This window comes from Erythrolamprus reginae, chromosome 1 (genome assembly GCF_031021105.1).
Source record: "Erythrolamprus reginae isolate rEryReg1 chromosome 1, rEryReg1.hap1, whole genome shotgun sequence".
Taxonomy (NCBI): Eukaryota; Metazoa; Chordata; class Lepidosauria; order Squamata; family Dipsadidae; genus Erythrolamprus; species Erythrolamprus reginae.
Window position 1 is genome coordinate 308,615,425 of NC_091950.1, and position 12,613 is coordinate 308,628,037.

The window sequence follows — 12,613 nt, forward strand, 5'->3', positions numbered from 1 at the left end:
AGCTACCCACCCCCCACCCTGCTGACCCTCTGAAGGCCAGAAAAGGCCTGTTTCCCAATTTATGTTGGGCCCAGTAGGCTCGTGTTTTGCCATCTCCAGGCCCCAAAGGCTTCCCTGGAGCTGGGGAGAGTAAAAACACCATCCATCATCCCCTGGAGGCTCTCTGGAAGCCAAAAACACTTTCCCAGGGCCTCTGTGAGAGCCAAAATCAACATGCACGCTGGAGCTGAGCTAGGGAAACTGCTCATGTGCCAGCAGCTATGGCTTCACGTGCCACCTGTTGCACCCATGCCATAGGTTCACCATCACTGATGTAGACTATTCTGTGTCATTAAATATTGCTAAGTTTTTGCAATACAGCGTATCAGCTCTATCTTCCTATGAATCATGATTATTAATAGCTATGTCATAATGTTTTATCATGTCCCCAACTCTGGTGACATAGGTGGGTTTTCAGAAGTTTGTGAAAAGGCAAGGAGGGTGGGGGCAGTCCTAATCTCCGGGGGGAGTTGATTCTAGAGGGCCGGGGCTGTCACAGAGAAGGCTCTTCCCCTGGGGCCCACCAGACGACATTGTTTAGTCAACGGGACCTGGAGAAGACCAACTCTGTGGAACCTAATTGGTTGCTAGGATTCGTGCGGCAGAAGGCGGTCCCGAAGGTATTCTGGTCCAATGCCAGGTAGGGCTTTGTAGGTCATAATCAACACTTTGAATTGTGACCGGAAACTGATCGGCAGCCAGTGCGCACAATTTTTTTGCTTCTGTGTATGCGTAGAAGCAAAGGTATAAGCGAAAATAGCGAAATGTCACTATTGCAACCGCGATGGCCTCCGAGGGAGCTCTGGTAGCAGGGAGCTCCGGTAGCAGCTCCGGTAGCAAGTCCTTCACTGCTTAGGAGATGAGAACCTGGCAGCACACGGAAACAACTATCAATGAGTTAATAACCAGCCATCAGCACTCCAATCTATATTTAAAAAGTGGCACACCAGAGGCACGATATAAATACTACACACAGAATAGTCCAAAGCACACACTGTGACAGGAAGAAGTTTGCTGAGGATGGGCTCCAGCACAAGTCCAAAAAGAAGTCAAAACTGCCAGTCCAAATTGGCTCCTACAACAAAATATTAAAAATTTAACATAAAACAATGGTGCAATGGTGCAAAAAACAAAAAACAAAAAAACCCAGGCAGCAAATGCTGAATTTGGCATTAAAATTGGAAAATAGCAAAGCATTAAAATATTTACTGTATTTTTCACAGTATAAAATGCACCAGAATATAAGATGCACCTTAGTTTTGGGGGAGGAATATAGGGGAAAATACCTGCCAGGTATTCATCTGGCTAGCGCCCTTAGTGTGATTAGCTTCAGCACATTATTTTATCCCCTGGTTAAGGCTGGAAAAAACATTATTTGGAGCAAGTAGCAATTGTTAAAAGCCTGCAAAGACTTAGGGCTGGGGAAAAAAACTTCAAACAGATTAGCAATGAAAAAGCCTGCAAGCCCATAAGAGTTTGTAAGATCGTTAGCATATCATTAGGGCTGGAAAAAACATTATTCAGAGCGACTAGCAATGAAAAAAAGCTTGCAAGTTGGTAAGAATCGGGAAGATAGTGCCTGGTTAGGATTGGAAAAAAAAAAGCTTCGAAAAAGCTACATTCAGAGTATAAGACACAACCAAATTTTCAGCTTCTTTTAGGTGGAAAAGGGTGTGTTTTATACTCTGAAAAATATAGTATAAATGACCATGTTTACAAAACACCAAATTTAAATCAGAAGAAAAATCACCGAGTCTTATCTACACTTGAATTCCAACTTTGCAGCTCATGGGCGGGGGAGGGGTTGGGAGGATTCAGCTTCAAGTGTTGCATGAAAATACATTTCAAAAGATATAGAGAACAGTTTTTTAGTAGGTATTAACTGACATGTATTTCAGACATGTTTGAAATTGAAAAAATATGTTTCTCCATAACACTTACTATTTGGACTATTTGTGTGTATCCCTATAGCAACTAACAATAGCACATTCAGTTTTATCCAATAAAACATTCATTCAAGGCAAATTGAGACTGGAGACTGAGAAATAATTACACCTCGGCACTTGTTTAGGTAATATATTATTACAATGCTAGTAACCAAACTGCTGCATTCATAAATGTAGAAGAATTGTATCATCTATTAGTGTTTTAAGTACAAGGGTTTATTGTATCTGACTCTATTCCCATAAGATACTTAACTCACTCAGTCATTTAACCAGTCAAATTGCATCACTGGTGATTCTGGCAGTGCACCGTAACCACAGTAAACCAACAAAGCACCTTTTTTTTTGAGAACATTGAGACCCCATTCCCTTTCTTCAATGGCATCAGAAATCTGAATGTGGCAGCCAAAGGAGCACTGGTCAACTGAAAACGGTTAGAAATGAATGATCTTAGAAGCTACATTTTGTTTACTAGTTCTGTATGTTTATGCTGGATATTAGAAAATACCTCTCTCGATAAAGAGGAAATAGCTTTTCTATTCCCCCCACCCCACATAAAGTTTTACTTATTTTACCAACTCAGATGGAGCCAGGTGCTTTGAAAATGCTATAGTCACAGACACAGTAGCTTGCGTATTTCTAATATGTAAGTTTGCTAGGCAGTGCACACATTAGTCAAAAAAATTATCATAAGACTTTGGGGGGATGGTAATAGACTTTATATCACCTATTCTTAAAGGTCCTAAAATTATGGAAACAAAGTGTTATTGGCATAAGAGAAATCTGTATTACATCACAAATTATTTGAAATATTCGTATTTTATTGGGGAGGGATAAAGCTACTTTGCTTTTTTAAGTGCATTTTTAAAAATATTTTAGAGGTGTCTAAATTAAATATCATTTAAACATGAACTCAAATAATTTCATCTGGCTGCTCTCTTACTATAATATTGTACTTGAAATAATTTAGATATCTGTGGGATAGGAGCATCTGTACCTTATCATGTATAACTTTTCCTGATTATTTCTTGAAATGCAGACTAAACACACAATTCTGACATAAGGCAGCATCACATTTATATTCCTAGTTTACTCAAATGCCTTCACCAGCTGAACTAATGTCTTTTAAAGAACAACTATGACTTCAAGGGAATCTTGTAGGAGGCACTAAACTGTTGAAGGCCAAAAGAAGTTACAACTATTTATATCAAAATTCCTGATCCTAAAGTTATACTATATACATATATTATCCCTATCTTATATTGTATACAAGTCATATATAAGTGAAGATTGTTTAAGCAGCAAATCCCACTATCATATTTCAGAACTTTTCAAAATTCCATCATGTTTAATATAAGTTTCAAGGATATGGTCCATATAAGTACTATTATTCCACATAGAAACCATAGCTTGATTTCAAGTTCATGTTTTATAAATGGGTGGCTAAATGTGCAAAGACAAACTTACTTGCAGGGACATTGTGTTAAAGGTTAGGATGATGGGAATTGCTTACCTACTAACAAGCATTTTGTAGATGACTGGACACAAAATTGGGAAATCTGGTTTCCAAACTCCACTTGAACATAAAAAGTCACTGCCTGACATTACCCCCATACCTCAATCTCCCATTATCATAGAAACATAGAAGATTGACGGCAGAAAAAGACATCATGGTCCATCTAGTCTGCCCTTATACTATTTCCGGTATATGTTTATCCTAGGCATGTTTAAATTCAGTTACTCTGGATTTACCAACCACGTCTGCTGGAAGTTTGGTCTAAGCATCTACTACTCTTTCAGTAAAATATTTTCTCACATTAATCTTTTCCCCAACTAACCTCAGATTGTGGCCCCTTGTTCTTGTGTTCACTTTCCTATTAAAAACACTTCTCTCCTGAACCTTGTTTAACCCTTTAACATATTGAAATGTTTCGATCATGTCCCCCCCCCCTTTCTCTTTTGTCCTCCAGACTATACAGATTGAGTTCATTAAGTCTTTCCTGATAAGTTTTATGCTTAAGACCTTCCACCATTTTTGTATCCCGTCTTTGGATCCGTTCAATTTTATCAATTTCTTTTTGTAGATGAGGTCTGCAGAACTGAACACAGTATTCCAAAAGTGGTCTCACCAACGCTCTATACAGCGGGATCACAATCTCCCTCTTCCTGCTTGTTATACCTCTAGCTATGCAGCCAAGCATTCTACTTGCTTTCCCTACCACCTGACTGCACTGTTCACCTATTTTGAGACTGTCAGAAATCACTACCCCTAAATGCTTCTCTTCTGAATCATTACTGTAATAATAGTAATTATCTGAGTCCTTGGAACGAGGAGGGATGTAAATCCAATAAATAAATGTATAAATAAATAATAAATAATTAATACTTAGAACTGCAAAATTCCAAAACAAACCCCAATCATTGGAAAATATAGATTCTACTCCCTGTACTCACGGGACTGTTCTAATAAAAACACTCCCATCATGATAACATTTTTTTAAAAGCAGGGAGTCTGACATTTCCTCTTCCTTCAGTAAACGCACAAATCTCCGTACGCTTAAAATATAAGAAGCTGGAGCTATTCGTTGACAAATGAAATTAAAAGGTTTGGACACGTACCTTGTAATGGGAGGGATCAAATGCTTAAAATTTTGTTTTGGCCAGGATCTGTCAAGTTCGGCCTCAGAATATTTGAAAGTGACTTGTCTCCAAAAATATTGGTCCTGCTTCTAGAATGCTAGAAAAAATGCATAATTCTGCATTAATGGAATGTATGTGGCTTGAAGTGACCTGCAGGTAATCAAGAATTGTATCAGTACAGTACTTTCTTTGAAAAGCTAGTTATTCAGGTGCATGTCTTCTTGAATTGTTCTCTATTTTCTTTCTTGTTTGTGACACAATAGATGGCCTGGTAAGATGGAGAACATAAGTCTTTTCAGGTATGCAGCCTAAGAAAGTGGTTTCACACACACCTGAATTACTACCATGTCCAGACTAAATTACAAACAAACAAACAAATAATGCTTTCCTTCCAGCACATTAATTTTTTAAAAAGTAAAGAATTGTTATTTAAAAAATCTCTATCTGTGAAGACTCATAATGTTGGATCAATATGAAATCATAGTGTCCAATGCATAATTCTGTCTATCTTCTTATTCTTGTATCCAAGAATCTTAAAATATAATGGCACTCCACCTGTTTATTCTCATTCATTCTTCGCTGTATAGCATAACCTATAGGACAACATGACATTGTATGTCTTTGTTGTCTGTCTCTTTATGATTGTGTTGTATGATAAATCAGATGGACTCAGAGAATACGGACACCATACAAATGAAACTGAACTTAGAGTTCATACAATTCAGAATCAGAACAGAGTATGTCGCAAATAGAAAAATGAAATTTACAATGTTCATTTAAAAAAAATAATATTTGAAGGCATTTCAAAAGATAGATTTAAAAAGCACAAGAGCGCCCCTTAGTGGAATTTTATCTCCCCTAACTAAATGCAATGCATTACAGAATTACAGAAATTGTTCGTTTGATTTTATTTTGATCATTTGAAGAAATCTGCATACACATTTTCCCCAACTGCATTAAACACACTATAAATTATTCTTCTAATTTTTAAATCAGTTTAGTTTATTCGTTCTTTTGTGTCCACAGTCCATCGGAATCGTTAGGGAACTAAAAAGAGAATATGTTGGACTTTAGTATCAGATTATAATTATGTTAGTTGTATTTACCATTTTCATTAAGAGCAAGTAGAGAGTGGTTAATGATTTAAATTTAATGGTTTTAAATCCTGGCCTTGGGTTTGTCAAGTCTTAACCTCATTTCATTTATTTTAATTAGATAATTTCCTTAATAGGTTGTAAGAATATAACTTAGCCTAAGCAAAGCATATGTAAAAGTAAATATATTCTTTAAAAGGGAAGTTTTCAAGTTTCTGTTTCTATACCCTATAACAATGAACTAGCATTACAGAAATCAATATGGCAGTGGTTCTCAACCTTTTTTTCATCGTGAACCCCCTTTAAATACCTTTTGTGGTGACCACGGACATCCCCCCTTCAAACTTAACTCAAGATTTAAATCATAACATTTCTTAAGACTTTGCAGATCCCCTGTGATGGTATCGCCGCCCTCGCAGGGTCTGTGAATCTTAAGCTGAACCACTGCCTTATGGTATTAGTTTCTTCACCTGATCTACTTGAAGGACGGGCATCAACTTTGAAAGCCACCAATCCATGCTTATCTCTTAATGTTCCTTCCCAGGATTTTACAATACATCCCACGACATTCTGTTTAGCAATAACCTAAGCTGGGTGGCATTAACAATTATGTGGGATATATAGTTGTCCCAAAGTTGTACTAAAAGACATCATCAACAATTCTTAATCAAACTGGAGCCACTGTTTGCGGCTGAGTTCCAGTAAGCTTCGGCCATGGATTGTCTATTTTTTAATATGTTCTTAATCGTTTCAACAAAGAAGTGGATGGGATGTTTATTTGTAGATGATGCAAAATTAGATGGGATTTTGAGAAAGAGATTTCAGGGATGTTTGATCAACCTGTCTTGATAGGTTAGACAGGTTGAAAAATAATAGAATGAAATAGATAACAGAAATCTATGCATTTGGAAGACAAAAATTGTATGCATGTATTATGAACAATAATAGTATTATGATACCTGGCGGGGTAATAATATTTATAAAAACGATTTTAAAATAGTTGATTGAAAATTGAACATTATTTAGCAATGTAATATGGCAACAAAAAGACAAATTTAATTATATTATATAATTTCAAAATAATTGGAATTAACAGTTATAGTATTCTGCATTTGTCAGACTCCATTTAAATGCTGGGTCAATTTCTAGACACCATATTTTAATACGTTTCTGATACATAGTTTTTCTGAAATGCAGATGAAGATGATTTACAGCTAGTAATTATTATGATGAAGATGACTGGAAGAACCTTGAGTAGACTGAATAATATATGATGACACTGTGCACAATGCCTCTTAAAGCACTGTTTATAATGAAAAGACAGAAGCTATCATCTGTATTTTCATTTTTCATTTCATTTATTCATTTGTCCAATACACAAATACATAGGAAGAAAAATAGACGTGTAGTAATATATATAAGGGTAAAATGAACTTAGAGGAGAGGATATATGAAAGAAAGAAAATATATATGATAAGTGAGAGAAAGGAAAGACAATTGGACAGGGGACGAAAGGCACACCAGTGCACTTATGTACGCCCCTTTAGTTTGTCAAAACGGTGATAATGAAGTGAGTTCTCTATATTTCCAGGTCTTCTTAATTGTGCTATTGGAAGAGGCCAATGCCAGGGATTTTTCTTTATTTAAGAGTTTGGGGTTTGAGAATGTAAATGATATATCTTGTAATGTTGTTGTTTTTTAAAAATTGCAGAGAGAAAAAGGGACAGACGAAAAAAACCAAAGGGAGAAGAAAGCAAAGAAACCAGTCAGGAAAACAGAGGCCCAGAATCCAGAAGGCAGGGCAGAGATCCAGAGAAAAAGAACAAAATGCAACTGAAGAAGAGAAGAGGCCAGAATAAACAGCAGAAACCAGTTGCCATCAGCACTGCACACTAACCGCCCTTCACCACTGTTTAAGACTATTGCTGCTGCTATCACCACCAGACCCCGAGGATCAGTGTTCCCCAGTTATCACCAATAGACAATATTGCAAGTTATACTTAAACAACATTCCAATACTTACTATATTCTTCGTGCAGTCGCAGTTTAAGACTGACATGAAGCAAGATTTTGTTTAGTTTATTTTTTTTCTTTAAATGAGATACATTCAACCTTATATTACATTCTTCCATGCATCTCTTAAAAGAGTGTCTCAGCAGGTGGCACTACCTGCTTGATCTTGTCAGGCTTGGAAGCTCAGCAGACCTGGCGACCTGGCTAAGTTCTACAAGATTGGCAAAGTTGTTGTGTCCAGAGGACAGTTAGGCCTTGTACCCTTGGGCGGGAAAATACTATAAGGTGATTGGTTGGCTCGGCCTGACAGCCCGGCATATGGTAAGCAAAACTGGGAAGTCATTAAATAATAAAATCCCAGAAGAAGGGAACGGTAAACCTATTCCGTACTCTCGCTGAGGAAACTACGTGGATGTGTCCTTGAAGTCACCAGGAATCAAGTGGATTCAAAGAGACTTTAGCTTTTATCTCTAAGAGTCAATTTAGAAGCTTGTATATAATTATCAATATGGTATATAACAATATATTGGATGACTACTTTTTCTTCTGTAAAGTATTTTTTCAACCCGTTCTTCATGAAGCAAAAATAAATAAATACCTAAGGTAAAAGATACAGTATCCTTAGGTGCATCGTTACAATATATATGTTGCTTAAGGAGAAGGAAGAAGAAAATGTTTTTAAGAACTGAATATTCAATACTGCAGTCTTATTAGAATTGCGTTCACTGGATTTTGCCACAGATTCATTTTAGAAATTCCAGACTGAAGAACTCAAAGGCTCTGAAGCAAAAGCACAAAAGGAATGGAAGCCTCAGTAAATGTACATTGCAAAAACAAGTATTAGGTAGCACTATTATTTGCAAGATAGCAGAATATTTTCTGTCCAAACCTTGGTAATACAGCTGTTCTATGTTTTATATCATTCTTGTAACTGAAATCTTCCAGTGACTGACAAATCATATAGGGAGAAAAAAAAGCAAAACACTGAGATAATAAAGGACAGAGATGGGAGATCACACAAATCGGACATTTGCACTGATGACTTTTTCATCCCTCTTGTAATGGAACATTGTCACACAGTCTGCTTTGTAAAAATGGAGAAAAGTATGCTGTTCTTTAGAAATGTTTTATCTAATAAACTAAGGCCACTTTACCAAATATAAAAGGGGAATATCCAATTAACTCCTCTAACTGATGGACTGATGGAATGGCCGAACAGGCACAATGGGGGTTACCATACTATCTGTAGGGGTTGGACAAAGAATAAATATTTGTATACTATATCTGAATTTACAGAGATTCCACAAGCACATCAACAATATCACTCATTTTTTTCTTTTTTTTACATTCAATGGTGCCAAGGTTGATTTTATTCACTATGGACACAAACATGCTCTGACATTTTTCTGGTCTGTTTTAGCAATAGTAATAGCATTTAGACTTATACAGTAGTACCTCTAGATACGAGTTTAATTCGTTCCAGAACGGAGCTTGTATGTCGATCAACTCGTATCTGGAACAAATGGCTTTAGACTTTGTTTTTCCCCGCGGAGATAACCAGAAGCAAGGATTCTTGTGCCACCTAGTGGAAGCTCGGCTCATATCCTGAATTTGAGCTCGGGTCTGGAACAGAAATTTTGCTCCCGTCGTGGCTCGTAACTTGGAATACTCGCATGTGGAGCAGCTCGTATCTAGAGGTACTACTGTATACCACTTCATAGTGCTTTTACAGCCCTCTCTAAGTGGTTTACAAAATCAGCATATTGCCCCCAACAATCTGGCTCCTCATTTTTCCCACCTCAGGAGGATGGAAGAATGAGTCAATCCTGAGCCGCTAGTGAGATTTGAACTGCTGAACTACAGCTAGCAGTTAGCTGAAGTAGCCTGTTTTCATAACATGGTCTTCTCGGTTCCCCAATCCATTCCCAAGGCAGCCTTGAATCATTGTCAATGGTACTCTCTAGAGTGTGGTTATCATATTTCTCTTATCTAGACAAAGTTTTGCAGGGGATACAACCTGGCTGACTCCAATTATGTTTACTAGTTGACCTTAGGCTAATGCTAGCATGTGTTCTTCCCCTGATTCCCAGCTGTTGTGCTTTGGGAAGCAAAATAGGCTGGTTCTTTAAAATTGAGTTCTCTGCATCCCCATTTCTGCCGGATCTCTGAGTCAATCCCTCATTCTGCTTCTTGGAGCATCCTTAAACAGCAGCTAGCCTATAGCAGCAGTAGTAAGGGTGCCACTGTAGGATAGCTATCTGTCTGTGCTGCTTCATGGTACAGTCCCTCTCATACCTGTGATTTTGTCATTCGGGGCGGGCTGCTTTAGAACACTTTTCTCTGAAATAATTCAGTCACTCACCTATTGAACATGAGTTCAGTAGAATAGCACTAAATCTGTCTCCCATTTTATTCAGATACAGGTGTAGCAGGCAACAGCACTAAACTCACCTCTAAAAAGGAGCCTGTCTTCTGTCACTTCCTTTTCTAAAGCATAGACAAACGGAGAAAGCATTTTGAAATTCCCTGATAGTTCCCTGACATTTCCCTGTATCTTACGATCTAGTTAAGGTACAGTCGTAGATGATGTCATGCCAAACAGCTAAGCCATGGAGAAATATTGGAAGATGAGGAAGCAAGTTGTTGCCACTGTTATGCTCTGCCAGGCAACATGATCCGTTATTTTGTTTTTTTAAATGATTCTTCCCTGACTTTTAAACATTTTAATACAGTTTGTTTGTTCCCAATTTATTCAGGTTTTTTTTACAAATTATCTGATAATTCCCTGATATTTCCCAAACCGCTGATTTCCCTGATAATTCCCTGTTTTCCAGGTTTGCTGGACACCTGGACAAAACACTAGACCACTATCAAATTTGCCTCCTTCCCAGTCTTAGCCCACATTGCCTTTCACAGAGGACTCCAACAATGTACTGTATGTTTTAATGTGCCTTTTACATTGAATAAGTGTCAGCCATCTGAGGTAGATCAGGTCAGGAAAGAAACCATCACAAGAACACTAGAACTCTTATTTTATTTAGACAGTAATAAAATCTTGAAAGCCTGATATAATTTATTTTTCCTTCACTCTTATACCCAAGTGTCCAGTTAAGCCAGTCCCAAGTTTCTCCCTCAGACACCGCTGTCTATCTTGGTTTTATTCCTGTACAATAAGGACTGTTTCATTTGTTGGCATCACGTCTGGATCAAAATAGGCATTGCTACTAAGGATGGCAGATTGTATGAAAGTACAAAGACAGATGGGTCACACTTCAACCATGAGAAATCCCTAAACAATTTTCAGAATGGAGTTATCACAAATTAGGAAAATTAATTTCAATTAATTAGTGTTAATACTATTTTATTTTGTGAAAGGCCTGCTGCTTACAGGGCAGCAGATAGTAAATTGTTTTTGAATACAGCAAATCAATTATGTTCTGACAACTAAAAACTGACCAGGATTTCTCTTGAGCTGGTTAGATTTTGCTAACCAACAAAATTGCTGTTTAATGAAATGTCAGCAGTTCCTTTTTAATTTAACCATATTTTCAACCGCATAACAAAAGAAGCACCTACTCATGCTCTAGCTAGCCTACAGCATTCACTTCAAGTTGAAGTACAGTGTTCCCTCAATTTTCGCGGGAGATGCGTTCCGAGACAGCCCGCAAAAGTCAAATTTCCGCGAAGTAGAGATGCGGAAGTAAATACACAATTTTTGGCTATGAACAGTATCCCAAGCAGTCCCTTAACACTTTAAACCCCTAAATTACAATTTCCCATTCCTTTAGCAACCATTTAGATTATTACTCACCATGTTTATTTATTAAAGTTTATTTTAAAAATGTTTTTTAAAGGCAGATGAAAGTTTGGCAATGACATATGACATCATCGGGCGGGAAAAATCGTGGTATAGGGGGGAAAACCGCGAAGTTTTTTTTAATTAATATTTTTGAAAAACCGTGGTACAGTCTAGACGTTCCGCGAAGTTCAAACCCGCGAAATTTGAGGGAACACTGTACCTTGTTTCAAAAACTATATTACTAACTATAATAATGATAACTGTTGATTTGGATACCCACATTCCTTTTTCTTCTTTCTTCAGTTTAAGTATGAAGATCAAGTGGCTTTGGAAATTACCTAATATTTGGTTTCCACACTATTACTATTACAAGTATTTTTCTAGTTAAGTTAACTTAGTCTTGAAATTGAATGAGTTCACTATGATGATAGGACTTGGTTTTTTTCTTTTAAGGACTTGGTTTTTTTCTTCTAGAGAAGAGTAAATCTTCTCTACCTTTCATTTTCAGAATGTGATTGATGCTTTGGTGTGAAACTAATGATGATTATGATTAATAATTTCTAAAAAGAAGTGCAGTCAGAACACTGCTGATTAATGCATGACTTGGGTGCAAAAAAAATAAATCTTAAATATCTCAAAGGTGCCTTTTCAAAAGGCAATGTTCCTTTCTTGAGGAAGACATTTTGCTTCTCATCCAAGCTTCTTCAGTTCTGATTGTTAGAACTGAAGAAGCTTTTGGATGAGAGACGAACCATCTTCCTGAAGAAAAAAAACCCTAGTCCAGTTGCCTTTTGAAAAAAATTCCTTTTGAGATAACTATGATCTGGATGACTAAGAATCTCATTAGACGTGTTATCATATAGCACTACCAAAGTGTCTGCATCTCGAGAGAAATCCCAACTGCAATGTCTGTAATTGGAAAATGGGCATAAAAGTAATATTAATACTATAAACATGTATTAAAATCTTAATTTTAATAACTCAATGTTGCTTTTTCATAGGATTTGGCATTTTCTAGTAACTAACAATTGTTTCTTCCATCTCACTTAAGGCAACTATGAATTCCCTAGAGAGGAAGCATGTAA

The 12,613-nt window shown here is 37.0% G+C and overlaps 1 protein-coding gene across 1 annotated transcript in view; it reads left to right on the forward strand.

The window, feature by feature from the left end:
• RSPO3 (R-spondin 3) overlaps positions 1-8,894 on the forward strand; it is a 65,046-nt gene extending 56,152 nt beyond the window's left edge. Inside the window, exon 5 of the mRNA XM_070739687.1 lies at positions 7,428-8,894. Coding sequence (XP_070595788.1) covers positions 7,428-7,612 — 185 coding nt within the window. The 3' untranslated portion in view covers positions 7,613-8,894. The remainder of the gene's footprint in view (positions 1-7,427) is intronic.
• The last annotated feature ends 3,719 nt before the right edge of the window (positions 8,895-12,613 follow it).